The following is a 16789-nucleotide window of genomic DNA, read 5'->3' on the forward strand; positions in this document are numbered from 1 at the left end:
GAGATCGGGAGAATGCCGGCGACGAGAGGGAGAAGGGGGAACGGGGGAGGAGGGGTTTAAGGGGGGTTTGAGGGGTGTTTTTTTTTTTCTTTTCAAAACGAAACGGAGGAGGAGGAAGGGGGGTGTATGAGAAAATTTCAAGGGCAATATGGTAATTACACTAAAGGTTAGTTTGGGTATTTTTTTTTGTTTTTGGGGGGTGTCCTGAGCAATAGGGGGGGTGTATATAGAACTACCCCATTTGAAAACGGACGCGTTTGAAAACGCGTCCGCAAATGACCAAACGGCCCCTATAAAAACCCCTATTTAAACCCCTTGATTTCATCTCTTTGGAAGCACGAAAAATTTCAGAAAAATAGTGGAAAAATTCTGGAAAAATTCTTCTCCCTCTTAGCCACTTCCAAATTTTATTTTTACATTTTTATTCAGTTTATTTAGTTCTTTTCATTCCGTTCTTTGCTGGATCTGCAAGTTCGATCGGGTTCGCTTTGACTTCTTCCGAGACGTACCGAAGAAGAAGTTGTAGGGTCGTCGTATCTCCGAGAAGGATTGCCGGGTGACCCGTACGTGGGGGCAAATACTTCTTTGGGACAGCGTCTACGCGCTTCGACCTGCCTTCAATCAGGCTACTTTCTTCTACTTTTATTTTTAATTTAATATTAGTAGATTTGTAGGATTTGAAATTCTATAATATAAATTTATTAAATGCATAGATTTATTTTGTGCTAGAATAGATTTATTTTGCATTAAAATAGAATTATTTGGATGCCGAATGATATGCATGTATATTATTCCCTTTAAGATTTTCCATTAATTGAATTAATAGAATTATTGTTTATTTATATGATATATTGCTAACAATCCAAAGAAGTATTTGCTTTTGTTAGTAATATATAATTAACTAAATTTTTTTTATTACAATTGTGGCATATTAGATTTTAATTGCAATAATTGTTTTTGCTAGCACATCATTAATAATAAATTATTCTAAAGAGGTAATAATTTGGTTAACCTCCAAGAGGTTTATTATACCTCCATTTGGACTCCTCAAGGAGTAATTTCCAGATCCCATTCAAACGGGAAATTCGGAAATTGGTTGATACATAATAATTAATCTATTGAATTGACCTATTAGATCTCAATCAATTATTTTAATAAAGGAATAAATCTTTTAATTCATTGAATTGACTTATTAGATCTCAATCAATTATTCTAATAAAGAAATAAATCTTTTAATTCATTGAATTGACATCTTAATTACATAATTGATTTGCTACAAAATTAGTAATTAATTATTCTAATAAGAAAATAAATCAATTCTAATATATATAATTTATTGAATTGATAAATTAGATTTCAATTACAATAATTGTTTTGCTAGAATTAAATTTAGTAATCAATCGTTACTAATTCGGAAAGGTCAAACGAAAAATTCAAAAATTAGTTAATTCGTTTAAATTTGCATTTAGGTTATTTTAAATATTGAATTTGTGTGATTTCTAGTGATTATATCCACTAACTAATAGTGTCTAAGAAAAGCTTGTCAAAAAGGCATACGTGCCTAAGAAAGGCTGGTACTTAAGTGAGCCTAGTGCTCCACCACCGATCTGGAGCTGATCTGGCTATTAGTTTTTTGAATATATCAATTAGACATCCAAAGTTCAATATAAATATTAGTGCAACCTTTTGACATAGATTTTTTGCCTTCAATCAGGTTTCTGTCACTATTCTGTAACCCTGATTCTATGGCCTCAAACACTAGTGACCATCTTAGTGCCAAACCTGAAAAATTTGATGGCCATAACTTTAGGAGGTGGCAGAATCAAATGCGGTTCTGGCTCACCACATTAGGGTTAATCTCAGCCATAGGTGAAAGTACGACCGAAGTTGATAATGGGTCCAACCCAACTACCTCTTCCAACACTGAACATTCTGCCTCCACTAGCACACCCTCTAGGACACCTGATGAGATAGATTATCATTGTATCCATAGAATTCTAGGTGCTCTTTCTGAGAGGCTGTATGATATCTATTACACAGCCAAGAGTGCCAAAGAACTCTGGGACACCCTAGATAGCAAATATGGTCTTGATGATGCTGGGGTAAAGAGGTTCAAGGCCTCCGATTTCAATAAGTTTAGGATGGTGGACTCAAAGCCTATGAATGACCAAATTCATGAATTTGAAACCCTGATCACCAGCTTAGGGCTAATGGAACCAATTTGGATGAATCATTCCAGGTAGCCTGTCTGATAGATAAACTACCTACTTCCTGGTCTGATTTTGCCAAGACCCTGAGCCATACCCAAGGAGTTCTCACCCTAACCCAAGTCTTAAACTCCATTAGGATTGAAGAGCAGCATAGGCTCAGAAATAATACCTCTACTGGACCCAAAAATAATGCATATAATGTAGAAGCTCCTCCTAAGAAAAATCAGAACCGACCCTTCCGTAAGAATTTCAAGAAGAAACCCTACAACCCTAGAAACCCTAACCACCACTACAATGGGAAGCCTATTCAATCCCAGGAGCAGAAGAAGAAAAAAAGAGGAAGGTGGTGCTCGTTTCTGTTATGTGTGTGGTCGGACCAACCATTTGTCTCCCCAGTGCTTCTATAAGAAAACTGCACCTCTTCAATCTAAGAAGAAGGGTCCACACACATCCAGTGCTCAAGTCAACATGGTGACTTCCGGCGCTGGCTCCTCTGAGACAGCTTTCAGGTCTGTTTCCTTCACTCCTGAAGTTAACATGACTTTACAAGCACTTGATTGGTGGATTGATACCGGAGCTGGTATTCATATTTGTTCGGATCGCTCCTGGTTTTCTTCTTACCAGATCTCAAGTGGAGGAGCTGTGATCATGGCAAACAGCTCGGAGGCGCGTGTGTTAGGAGTAGGACGTGTGGACTTAAAGCTTACATCTGGAAAAGTCCTGTCCCTGCACGGCGTCCAACATGTTCCAGTTGTTAGGAGAAATCTCATTAGTGGTTCCTTGCTTGTCCAGCAAGGCTTTCGTCTTGTTTTTGAGTCCAATAAGGTTGTAATTTCTCATGGTGTAATGTTTATTGGAAAAGGATTCCTTAGTGAAGGATTGTTCAAGTTGAATGTAATAGCTCCTTTAATAAATGAAAATCATTTGATTATGAATATAGAACCCCCTTCTATTTGGCATGGTAGATTAGGTCATGTAAATTATAATTCAATTAAGCAACTTATGAACCTAAATCTAATACCAAAAAGTGATCTTAAGAACCATGAGAAATGTCAAATTTGTGTAGAAGCTAAACTCCCTAGGAAGCCTTTTAAATCCGTTAATAGGGATTCAGATCTATTAGAGTTGATCCATAGTGATGTTTGTGACTCTGGTAGAACTTCTAGAGGAGGTAACAAATATTTTGTGACCTTTATAGATGATCTATCCAAATTCTGTTATATCTATCTAATTAAAACCAAGGATGAGGTGCTCAGCAAATTTAAAATATTTAAGATCGAAGCTGAGAACCAACAAGAAAAGAAAATTAAAATTCTGAGATCAGATCGGGGAGGTGAATATACATCCAATGATATAACTCAATTTTGTGAAGATCATGGAATCATTCATGAAGTGACTGCACCCTATTCTCCCCAATCAAATGGAGTAGCAGAAAGGAAGAATAGGACTTTAATGGATATGGTGAACTCCATGCTTATAAGCTCAGGAGTGCCAGAAAATTTGTGGGGGGAAGCTCTTGTTTCAGCCTGTTATATCCTTAATAGGATTCCCTCTAAAAATAATGATCTAACACCATATGAAGTTTGGAAACATAGAAAACCTAATCTTAGCTATTTGAAAGTGTGGGGGTGCTCGGCAAAAGTTAAAATACCTGATTTTAAGAGAAAGAAAATAGGGCCTAAAACAGTGGATGCCATATTCATAGGTTATGCAGCCAATAGTAATGCCAATAGATTTCTAGTGATAAATTCAGAAGAAAGTGATATTAGTAACAACACCATCATAGAAGCCAGAGATGCAACATATTTTGAAGGCACCTTTCCACTTAAGACTAGAGTAGATAGTGGTATAGCTAGTAGCTCTAGTAAAATAAGGACAAGTGAAGTAGAAGTAGAAGCAGATCCTAGAAGGAGTAAGAGATCCAGGGTAGAGAAAACATTTGGAGATGACTTCTATACTTTTCTTATAGAGGACTCTCCAACTACCTTTGAGGACGCAATGAAATCCTTGGATTCACCTTTTTGGAGAGAAGCTGTGGATAATGAGATGCAGTCAATTATCCAAAATCATACTTGGGAATTGACTGATCTTCCTCCTGGTTGTAAAACTATAGGGTGCAAATGGATCTTTAAGAAGAAACTTAGGCCTGATGGCTCTGTAGATAAATTTAAGGCTAGATTAGTTGCCAAGGGCTTTACTCAGAGACCTGGGGTAGATTTCTTTGATGTTTATGCACCTGTAGCTAGGATTACTACTATTAGAGTCCTTATAGCATTAGCCTCCATTCATAAATTAGTGATTCATCAGATGGATGTTAAGACAGCTTTTCTAAATGGAGACTTAAATGAAGAAATTTATATGGACCAGCCAGAGGGATTTAAAATTCCAGGCCAAGAAAATAAAGTTTGCAGACTAGTCAGATCTCTTTATGGTCTTAAACAAGCACCCAAGCAATGGCACTTGAAATTTGATGAAACCATACTGACATTTGGATTTGAAATCAATAGTACAGACGAATGTGTATACCACAAGAGAGTTGGACACAAATTTGTGATCTTGTGCCTCTATGTAGATGATATACTGATCTTTGGGACAGATCTTCAGATAATTGATGAAGTAAAACAATTCTTAACTCATAAGTTTGATATGAAAGACTTGGGACAAGCTGACTTAATTTTAAATACCAAAATAATTAGAAGTGCAAAAAGTATTGAGTTATCCCAAAGTCATTATGTTGACAAGATACTTAATAAATTTAATTATTCCGATTGTCAGCCTGTCTCTACTCCATTTGATCCCTCTACTCATCTTAAGAAGAACTTAGGAACTCCTGTCCTTCAAAGCCTATATGCTCAAATCATAGGCTCACTAGGATTCCTAACAAACTACACCAGGCCAGACATAGCATATGCTGTAAATAGACTTAGTAGATATACTATTAATCCAAATAGAGATCACTGGACAGCATTAGAGAGAATTCTTAGGTATCTTAAGGGTACCAAGTCCTATAGTTTGCACTTTAGTGGGTTTCCTGCTGTTCTAGAAGGCTATAGTGATGCCAACTGGATCAGCGATACCTTAGATGTTAAATCCACCACAGGATACGTCTTTCTCCTAGGAGGTGCTGCTGTGTCTTGGAAATCCACCAAACAAACCTTAATATCTAGGAGTACCATGGAGTCTGAACTGATAGCTTTAGACAGTACTAGTACTGAGGCTGAGTGGCTCAGAGATCTACTAATAGACCTTCCTGTAGATGAGTCACCTTTACCACCTGTCTCCTTACATTGTGACTGTAAATCTGCAATAGATAAGTGCAACCAAGAAAATGCCAATGTAAAAATGAACAGGCACTTAAAAGTGCGTCATAAATCATTAAGATATAAATTGAAAAATAATGTTGTTGCCTTAAATTTTGTTAAATCAGAAAATAACTTGGCTGATCAGCTTACTAAAGGCTTGTCTAGAACAGTAGTTCTAGAGTCGTCGAGGGGGATGGGGCTTAGCCCATAAAGATAGATCACCACGGTGGGAACCCAACCTTAAAAGGTTCAATGGGTAGAAACAAACCGGAGTGTGACTAAGAGGAGCACTATTTCATGTTTTCCTCATCCCTATGGCGCTAGTGCTCATAAAAGCAAGCGGTAGGATGAGTTCGTTTGTATAACTCTTAATGAGTCCGAGACCCAAGAGGCAGGAGCTTCCTTGCTAGCTTCCTTATTAGGACTCACCTATATGTGCAGTCGTGAGGCCGCGATTATGGGAAATGGGCGATTCCCTAAAAAGCACATGATAGATATCTGCGCATGGCCATAACAGCGCAACCCGCTTAGAACCCAGATCGGGCTATATTATGTGTGTTGTTGATTTAATCTGAGCCATGGACCGAGGTTCAAGGTTAAGACCACCTTGGCTCCACAGATGTAATCAATTGTCACTAAGTGAAGGTTCAAACCGAAAGGTACCTACACCTATTACATAATATAAGATATCCAGCATTTTATTTTGATTTTAAAATTATTTAAGTTTTTTTTTGTGGGGGATTGTTGAAAAAAAAAAAACTTAAATGCGCACGCGGCCAAAATCTCGGGCCGCGTGCGCGTTTGAGAAAAGGTAACGCCCAGCGGGCGTTACGCATTTGAAAACGGACGCGTTTGAAAACGCGTCCGCAAATGACCAAACGGCCCCTGTAAAAACCCCTATTTAAACCCCTTGATTTCATCTCTTTGGAAGCACGAAAAATTTCAGAAAAATAGTGGAAAAATTCTGGAAAAATTCTTCTCCCTCTTAGCCACTTCCAAATTTTATTTTTACATTTTTATTCAGTTTATTTAGTTCTTTTCATTCCGTTCTTTGCTGGATCTGCAAGTTCGATCGGGTTCGCTTTGACTTCTTCCGAGACGTGCCGAAGAAGAAGTTGTAGGGTCGTCGTATCTCCGAGAAGGATTGCCGGGTGACCCGTACGTGGGGGCAAATACTTCTTTGGGACAGCGTCTACGCGCTTCGACCTGCCTTCAATCAGGCTACTTTCTTCTACTTTTATTTTTAATTTAATATTAGTAGATTTGTAGGATTTGAAATTCTATAATATAAATTTATTAAATGCATAGATTTATTTTGTGCTAGAATAGATTTATTTTGCATTAAAATAGAATTATTTGGATGCCGAATGATATGCATGTATATTATTCCCTTTAAGATTTTCCATTAATTGAATTAATAGAATTATTGTTTATTTATATGATATATTGCTAACACCCACATCTTGTCTCCTGACAAGATGACCACGTACAGCAGCTTGCAACCTGACAACATTCTTCCATTTTTCAAGTTCTTTTCGAGCCTGAAAGTATTTTAAAAGGTCAAGAAAACCTCGATTTCAACCCACCTTTTGCAGCTTATAAAGTTAAAATCTCAATAAGAAATATACCAAGTATCCCCTGATTGCGGCCTCGATGACAATAACAGCATCTTCCTGGAAATTCTTATCAATGGCGGTTCTAACTTCAGCACCGAGCAGTGAATCAGAAACTTCTGGATCAATGACATCTGGTGATAGAGGTGTTTCATTTGTATGTTCTAGCCTGGGGGGGCTTTCTGGAACAGATGAAACTACTGTATCAGCTACTTCTGAATCAACTGCAACTGATAATGGGGATTTTTCATTTGTCTCTTCTAGTATTGTTGGGTTTTCTGGAACAGTTGATTCCTTTTCAGAATGAAAGTCATTGGTCATGGTTTCTGCTATTTTCGTGCTAAGACCGGGTTCTGAGATCATAGAGTTGCTATGCACTAGATGTCCAGAGGATCTCTTCCGGAAACTCCACCTCCCTTTATCTAATGATGCTTTGCTCTGTAAAAGATTGAATACATGATCAGAAAAAATATATTCAGCAACCAAGTATGAGGATAAAGTGGCAAGGAAAAGAAAGAAAAATTGGCATATTAAGATTAACTTATGGTCGCAAAATGGTTAACATTGTATGTTTGGTGGACTTTATAATAACCACTGAAACATGCCTTACGTAAAAAATTCTACTAAAGCCATAAAAAAAGGATTGGAATGAAGAAAGAAACTTACCAAAACAAAGGTGTGAAAGAAAGATAAATAATTTTCTTTGAGAAGGAAAATAAATGAAACTATTTCCCAATCACATTTTATAGTGATTTTGAAAGAGTAGTGCATGCAGTGAACATTCTCTTTGAGGAAGAAGATCTACCCAAAAATAAAATAGCAAGATAGGAAGAAGAAACAACAATAAAGAACTCTCATAGAATAATGAAGAATGGAACTAGTAATTTTATTCAATTTTAAGATACTTTTTACAATAGCTAGGCATCCCTATCTGTAGTTATAGGACCTCTTGAACCTTCACACAAATATATCTACATTCATTTCTTCCAAAAAAGGAAAAAAATAAGAATATTCCCTATAATATACCTCTTGATGGCATAATCTTAATTCATCCTAACATCACTTGATTGGATAAGATCTCTAACTCATCTTGATGTCACTTGATTAGATAAGATCTCTAGGATTATTTTCTAGCCTTCTAGAACTGACTTAGGCTGGAACCTGAAGTCGAACCTCTGTGTACTTCTATTTAGTCCAAGATAAGAATCAAGTCAAATACATGTCAGCAAGACTACCCCTAGGTTGGAGAGAACTAGTTCTCGAGTTGAAAAGCTCTCTTTTTGTTGTCTTTAAAGAAGCCCATGGTATTGAATGGTGATAGAAGTCCTTTCTTTCTTATGGGTTTGACAATTATTTTTATCCATCTTTACCAAAAGCATAAGTGTTTCTATGATGCACATCCTCTCGATCATATTGCCAAGGATGATCCAATATGATATGACAAGCATCCATCGATATTACCATATGTTGTCAATGTAAGTGTTACCAATATAGAAATTAACAAAACAATGTTTGGAGATTAGAAACTCGTTACCCTTTTTGAACCAAGCAAATTTTGTGTGGTTGTGGATGCCTTTTTATCTTTAGATTAAGCTTGTCGATACCCTCTTGAGAAAAAGTTACTCACATGACCCACTATTAATGATGACATTGCAAACTCATCTAGTGGTGGTGCAATGGGAGGAAGATGTTATTTTGAATCCAATCCTCTTCTTTGGCTTTAGGTGCAGACATCATATGCTGTAGAATAAAGCTTTGACGCTAATCTGCATCAAACTCAATGCTGGGTCCATCATCTTGTTTGTTGTCATAGAACGAGTCACCAATTAACTCTTGTTGTGGCTCAAATCTGGCCCGAGGGTGACCGCACCGGTGGAGCCGAGGGAGCTGCCGGTGTTGGAAAGGGGAAGACGGGAGCCACCTCCTGCGCGACGGCCGCGGTCCTGCACAAAGCCTCACTGGTGTTCCCGATGAGGGCCCTCCGACGATCAAGTTAGAGTAGGCAAATTTGGTCTAGCCAAAAATTCTTTAGAAATTACCTGACCGAGCTATTTATAGCCTCGGTGGAGTGGCCCAGGTGACGGAGGTACTGTCAGTCCCCATCATGAGGGGGCATGGCTCCGAGCCGGATGCCGCACAGCTCAGGTTGGCTGGTAACATGCGGTACAGCCCGTTCTTAAGAATGGTAGGGCGTTGACAGTCACAGCAGGGTCTGGTCGGAGTAGGCAGGGTGCCGTCTGACTACTGCTGGCCAGTCATGGAGACATGACACGGCAGTGTGGTGGAGTACGGCCACGTAGGTGGGCGTAGGCCCACACATGGGTGCGGTTGTTGACGAGGCCGAGCTCGTTAAGTAATCGCGTCATGCGTTTGACGAAGTCGGCTTGGCGGATACTGGAAGTAGCTCAATTTTTCGGGTTTCGAGGTGTGCTCGGAGGAGCGCCCCAAGCTGGAGGGTCGGAGCGTATTGCTGGGGGTTTGGCATCTCGAACTTGGTCGGGACAGGTCGGCGTTTGTCTGGAGGTACCTCAAACTTGGTTGGGGGAGTCGGCGAATGTTTGGAGTTGGTGGAGCTTTAGGCGGAGTTCCGAGGACAAGCTGGCTCTAGGCCGAAGTAAAAATTCGGTCATTTATCGTTGGTGTTTACTGGGCCAAAACTGGGCGGCCTTTTAGTTGTGGGCTAGACGATCCATTTTTTCCTCTATCAACTCCGATTGATAAGTGTCATGCTCCTGATACTTGCAATCTGCTTTGTTGTCCGTATTGGTGAGGTGGACTTTGATGGTGAGAAGTCATCATGGAGATGCCTTATTTCACTACATGTATAACATGCAGAGGTCATGGGGCGAGCAACTTTTGGAAATTCTTGTCTTCCATGGATTTCATTCATTATGTACTTGTCTCGGTGATTGGCCCAAAGAAAGGAAATATCGTGGTGGCATGGTACATGGCCATGTTGGTGCATACAATGTCAGCTATAATTTCTTTTGTATATAGTTATTGTGCTCGTCTCGGTGATGGCATGTTGCTCGCTTCCCACACACGTGCGCATGCCTAGTATAGCTGGACCCATGATAAGAGTCACATAAAAGATTTGATGGTAAATATGAAAGCAAAAGGTGGACCTGTCAACAATGCAAGCATGGCCAACTTTCTTAAGAAGAGGAATAAATAAATAAATAAATAAAAATCCTACCTTTAGATTGACGTTATACGGCCCTAAGAGGGTTCTAGGTCAGCATTATGCGGTTGCAAGAGGGTTCCGGGTTAGTATTATGCAGTTGCAGGAGGGTTTCAAATTAGTATTATATGATCATAGGAGGGGTCCTCGGTTTTCAGCTTTACCTTGTTATAATCATCTACCATAATCTATGGATGGTTATGATTATTGTGATGATAAAAACTGGCTCTATAGGTTAGCTATCATCGAGGCAAGAAGATGTTAAGCAAATCACTTTGCCCTCGAGTTCGTAGATCTAGTATAGCAGGACCCAATATAGAGTCACATAAAAGATTTGATGGCAAATATGAAAGCAAAAGGTGGACCTGTCAACAATGCAAGCATTGCCAGCTTTCTTAAGAAGAAGGATAAACAAATAAATAAATAAATAAAACCCTACCTGTTGGCATAGAGGGAACATGGGTTGCTCTTAATTTTTGCTCATTTAGCTCTCATTTCTTTGTATATAGTTATCGTGCATAATTGTTTGACATATTTTGTGAGAGCCGGTCAAAGTTTTGTGAGGGCCCGGTCCATTAACCGGCCCAAAACTCGCATAGGCCCAAAAGAACTGCACAAGCCCAATTTCTTTCCTGTGCAAATCTCAAAACAAAGAAAGGAAAACAAAAAAAAATTATTTAGGCCTCACGTGCCCTACACATGAGATAGAAGAAGCTGATTCCTTCTAGGAGTCCATCTTCTTCTCTGACTTGATCAGACATGCGAAGTTTAGAGCTTGTCGGAGCCCTAGATTCAATCTATAAAGAGGTCCTTCTGTCTTCTCTCTTGGCATCGTTTTTCATCCCAATCAATCGCTGGCGATTGCCTCGAGTTTTCCTTCAATTTCAACTAAAAAACTTTGTCGTGTTATCATTGATTGGTCACCGACATTGAGGTTATGACCTTTAACTCTTCTCCTTTTCTTTTCCGACCCCAAGATCACATTGATAGCTCGATTACGGCCGCCAGTCGCCTGATTTATCCATAAGAGGTTTCTCTACTTTGAGTTTTCCTTCCCCTGTTTCGGTTTTGATCTGTCGTTGTTTGGGATCGAGGTTCCTGTCGGAGCTCTAATTGAGTTCTCGTCCACCTCTATGTCCATAAGAGGTTTCTCTACTTTGAGTTTTCCTTCCCCTGTTTCGGTTTTGATCTGTCGTTGTTTGGGATCGAGGTTCCTGTCGGAGCTCTAATTGAGTTCTCGTCCACCTCTATGTCCTAAGGTGGAGACATCGCTAGTGGGTGAGATGGACTGTTCCATTTTTCTTCTTTTTTTTGCCGATCTAAGGTTAGGGTTTTCATTTATTTTCTCTCTATTGCTGACCACCGTGACCAATGGTGTTGCTAATGTGATTGTTGTTGGAGCCGGCCGAAGCCACTGCCATCGAGGGTCACTGTGGTGGGGGTGGCCGATGGTAAAGCTGCACATTATGCATACCTTATAATCTTGATCAAGAATCTTCATTATCCTATTTTTATGTTATATCTTATTTCTAAAATTCCAAACTTAAAAGACATCAATGTCTTATTTTTGTAAATTGTAAATTTAACACATCTCAACAGAAAACAGATGATGGTTATAAATTTGTCATAAAACTTTTTTTTATAAATTTCTAAATAGCTGGTTACTAAAACATGATCCAGATGATGGATCACATCTCAACGGGTTTGATTAAAGCATAGATATTGCTGCATCATACAAATTCACATCTCAATCAACTTTTGAGCATGGAATTTAACTAATCAAACACACACTGTGATATAAAACATAACAAATATTTTTTAAAAAAAAATATTATTCATTATGGTGCTAGACCTCACCTCAAAGCTATGAGACCAGAGTGGTGGGCAGTGGAGATTAGAGTATCGTCGATTGCCAGAGGCTAGTGGCTGCAGATCAAAGAGAAAGAACTCGAGAGGGAGAGGGGAGAAGAGAGAGAGAGAGAGAGTAGGGGTCGGGAGGGAGAGCTTGAGAAGAGCAGAGGCCAACAAAAGAGCTATGGTCTTACAGACGCTAAGAGGAGGAGGAGGTCGGCGGAGGAGATCGAGAGAGCAGGTGGAGGAGGAGGAGGATGAGCTTGGAGCACGGTGGGGGCAGAGAGGGATTTGGAAATTAAGACGTTGGTGGATCGGCTATGAAGGGGATCAGTTGGAAATAGCATGGGGGAAGGCTTCCGACGATGCATATTAGCATCGTCTCGGAGATGGCTTCGAACGACATTTTTAAGTATCGTTTTATAGCTTGTTTGTATAATCTTTTGTTGGCTTCCGGCTACGCTTACAAAAAAGCATCGAGTGGTGGTGAATGGCATCCGACGATGCTTATAAATATCATTAAGCATTGATGCTTATTACGAGCGTCGTGATCTCATTGCACAGGTGCTTAGCTAACAACGCTTAGTGAATATATAAGATTGGGGTCAGATGACGCACAAATAAGTTAGTAGAAATAAGTTGGCGCAGGCAAAATCTAATATTCCCCACCATCAACGAAAAGCTCCCCACTATGTGAAAAGGTGGACTGACCAATAGGACAGCTAGTCTTACCATATCCAGCTGCATAAACAAAAGAATCAGTTCCTATGCTTCTAAGCATATAAGCAGGTGATAGTGCTCTACATTTTAGGTATTTGACCATTCCAAACTACTGCTATAGATGCTTTCATGGCTAGAATTTTATTTTCTCAAGGAGGGGTTGCTGAGGTCGATTTGTGCATTTCAAATTAAGACAAGATTTGTTGCATTTAGTGTTGAACGCCACCTATTCTCGTAGTGAGTGGTCTTAAGCCTTCCTGCTGCAGCTACGAGTATCTAGTCTACTGGATGCAAGTGATCTTGGTTCAAAAACCTTCCCTCACCCCAATTTGGCTGGACTTGCTTTCATCCGATTTCAACGCTATGGCAGCTCTCAGAAGAGAAAGCCAAGTTTGACTTTACGTTCTATTTGCCACTATAATTGTTTCCTATCACTAGGAGGCTTTTTTCTTGATTGAGATGAAGGCTTAGCACGATAGGATGCAATTCCATCCGATTCACTCCACTACTTTGCTATCCTATAGACAGCGACGTCAAATATAATTTCTTTTGTAATATTCGGAGTACAATGCCGCGTCGAGCAAAGACCAGAAGTTTGCGTGATGCCAAGAGCTTAAAGAAGGATAACAGCTATCTTCAACCCATCGATGCTCTCTACCGGAAGTTCTGCTTAGATGATGAAATCAATTGTTTAATGATGCAAAAGAATCCAATCAGTATTCACCTGACAGCTATAATTTCTTTTTATATTCCATGAGTACAAGGTGCAAGCAGCAAAGACCAGGAATATCTCCTTGCCCATGGAAAAATCTATGGTACAAATATTGTCCATTCTTTTATAATAGCAAGAGGTACCGACGAGAAAGAAATTCGGTCATGAAGTGCTCCTCTACATTCTCTTTCTAAAATGCATGCAGTAGTTATAATATAAATGAGACAAGCAAGCTTTGAAACCACCAATTGGTGCGGCCCAATGTGACCATTACTGGTGCTAAGAAAAGAGCATCAAATTGGGAGGCGCATATAGACCTTGTATCTGTCGCATAAAATATAAATACTTATATATCATGAGACTTATGTAAATAGACACGCATTATCTTACGACGAAAGCAAGATAGATGGTATATCGATTATGCAGTGAATCAGGTCGGGTTGCATTTTTTTTTTTTTTTGATACAACAGCTACTCACATCATTCTAACATGAGTGTAACCAGCAGAGTCTAAAAAAAGAGAATGACGTAGAAGTGGAGCGCAACGTCATATTATATTCAAAAGATCTTTCCTAAATAATAAGCAGCAAAGAAAATGATTCGATCGATCATCTTGTTTGTCTTTATGAGCAGTCTTGTCCGTCTTTCGATATACATACGCAGAGCACTTTGGACGTTTGGTCTGGGGTTACCACCATAGCATGACTTGATTACCACTGAAATGACAGAAATGCCCCCCTCCGACGTCCGATAACCAGACGCATCCTCTCTTTTCCTACTCGACCTCGTTCTCGGCTGGACCACCGCACACGATGCGTCCTTGACCGTCCAGCTGGGGTCCATCCTGTGGTCAGAAGCAGGAGCCCGCCAATCTGGACCGTCCAGTCCAAACACCTCAATTCGCAATCACCTTCACCCCGTCATAAACGCCGAATCTTGACCGTTGCGATCTAAAGCATTGCCAAAGAAGTTGGACTTCATCAGCTGGATGACGCAAAACATAGAATGCCGACACGTAACCCAAGATTTGGTTTAGGGACACGTTTGATCGTTCCTACGCTGTATATAGTGCAAAAGATAGTTTGTTCGTTGTTATGATAAAACAGCGAATCCGGTCCTGCACTCCCAACATCCTCCTCCGGGTCGAGGCGCCACCTTCCTCTCCCCTCTATATTCGAAAGTCGAAACCCTAACGCTAACCCAAACCCTTATCTCTGGCCCTAACCTAGCCCTAAATCTTTCTTTACGATAAAAACCAAAACTTGAGGGAAAAAGCAAGCAAGCGGAAAAATATCGACCTCTCCTTTGCTAAAGAATCCCCATTCCACTTCGGCCGGTCTCAAGTCGAGAAATCTTTGAGATAAAAATTCGGTTTTTTTTTAATCTCCCTTCGGGTCTATAAGAATGCATGCCGTCTGCTCTGAAACCTTAGACATGGCCATCCCCTGCCCCCACCTCCTTTATTCCGAGACGCCCCCCGTTCTGGCAACCCTGGCCCCGCCGCCGGAGGTGAAGCCGCCGGCCGCCCCGACGCAGGATGACCTAAAGCGCATCGCTGCCCACCGCGCCGTAGAGCTTCTGGAGTCCGGCATGGTCGTCGGCCTCGGCACTGGCTCCACCGCCGCACACGCCCTCGACCGCATCGGCGAGCTCCTCCGCCGCGGCGTCCTCCGCGACATCGTCGGCATCCCCACCTCCAAGAAGACGGAGGCGCACGCCGCCGCCGTCGGCATCCCCCTCTCCGACCTCCACGCCCATCCCATCGTCGACCTCTCCATCGACGGCGCCGACGAGGTCGACCCGTCCCTCAACCTCGTCAAGGGCCGTGGCGGCTCCCTCCTTCGCGAGAAGATGATCGAGGGCGCTAGCCGCCGCTTCGTCGTCATCGTCGACGAGTCCAAGATGGTCCCCCGCCTTGGCGGCAGCGGCCTCGCCGTTCCCGTCGAGGTCATTCCCTTTTGCTGGGGTCACACCCTCGGCCGCCTCCGTATTCTCTTTGACGGCGAGCCCGGCTTCGATGCCAAGCTCCGACGTGCCGCCTCCGCCGCCGGCGATGGTGGGAAAGACGAACCCTTTGTGACGGACAATGGGAATTACATTGTGGATTTATTTTTTGACAATGGGATCCATGGCGATCTGGATCTGATCAGCGACAAGATATTGAGGATCACGGGGGTGGTCGAGCACGGGATGTTTCTTGGAATGGCGTCGTCGGTTATCATTGCCGGCGAGGATGGGGTGACGGTGTTGGAAAAGCAGTAGGTGAGGTGACGTGATTTGATTACCCATGGAAGAAGAAAGATTTGATTTTTAGTTAGACTAGATTATATATTGGCCTTCAGAAGGAACTAATGGTTGTTTCCCTTTGGAAGTGGTGGAGAATTTTCTTGTATTTGGGACATTTCATGCCAGGGAAGGAGATGTTATTGTTCCAGGCAGGGAAGAAAGTTAAAACTTTCATGGAATTTTCCATGAATTTTTGTTGGCAATTAATTCAGTATAATGGTGTTACAGTGAAATGGGGTGTGATTCTTTTGTCTATCTTATATGGTTATTGAATGTCTAACGAAAAATTTTGATTCACTCTTGGTATATAATTTCTGGCTGTAATTTGTGAATGGTTTATTCCGGAATGGAACATCAGTTACGGCACCATCACCTGTTTATATGCTTGGAAGCATACAAACAGACTCTTTTGTTCATGCATCTGATATGGTGAGATTAGCTTTTCTAATTTGGTGGTGAATATTATATTGGCGTCAAGTTGCTTGTACTAATTTGTGTGTCATCTGACGTTGATTTATAAATTGGTTAAGCACGAGCTTCGGTTTGTTCGTTATGTTTGTGGTAGGAAATTTATATATAATTTTGTGTAGAGGCTTTGTTTACGTATTACTAATTCTCTGATGTATTTCATTCGACATAATTGCAATCGCTTCCTGAAACCATTCGGCTCTGTTTTGTGGTCTGAGATTTGTCCTTGCTCGAACTAATGAAATTCCATCCTTGGCTAGATGCAGAGGTATGCTGTGTTTACCATGACGACAGAGAGTGGATGCTTCAATTCTATGTAATTTCTCTCTTTTTACTAAAGCAATTGATGAGTAATAGTTGAAACTATGTTATGCTAACTTGAGATTATTATTTCTATTTAGCTCTTGTTTTTGTACTTTGCTTCATGTTAACACGAGAATGTATGCT

The 16789-nt window shown here is 40.7% G+C and overlaps 2 protein-coding genes and 1 pseudogene across 6 annotated transcripts in view; 1 reads left to right on the forward strand and 2 right to left on the reverse strand.

Annotated features, from left to right (window-relative positions):
- LOC103723479 (uncharacterized) overlaps positions 1-16789 on the reverse strand; it is a 50175-nt gene that overhangs the window by 28645 nt on the left and 4741 nt on the right. The gene's annotated exons all lie outside the window — the stretch shown is intronic.
- LOC149768701 (uncharacterized) lies at positions 6851-12538 on the reverse strand. Its single transcript, XM_089924630.1, has 3 exons — positions 12164-12538; positions 7141-7563; positions 6851-7053 (listed from the first exon to the last, which is right to left on the reverse strand). The coding sequence occupies exons 2-3, from the start codon at positions 7486-7488 to the stop codon at positions 6943-6945; spliced, it is 459 nt and encodes a 152-aa protein (XP_089780756.1). The 5' UTR covers positions 7489-7563; positions 12164-12538; the 3' UTR covers positions 6851-6942.
- On the forward strand, positions 14708-16107 carry LOC103719901 (putative ribose-5-phosphate isomerase 2 pseudogene; annotated as a pseudogene). Its single transcript, XR_015968501.2, has one exon. The product of XR_015968501.2 is annotated as a putative ribose-5-phosphate isomerase 2 pseudogene (transcript).

The sequence above is a fragment of the Phoenix dactylifera genome, chromosome 1 (genome assembly GCF_051530095.1).
Source record: "Phoenix dactylifera cultivar Ajwa chromosome 1, Ajwa_hap1_PhDact_Kaust_v1.1, whole genome shotgun sequence".
Lineage (NCBI taxonomy): Eukaryota > Viridiplantae > Streptophyta > Magnoliopsida > Arecales > Arecaceae > Phoenix > Phoenix dactylifera.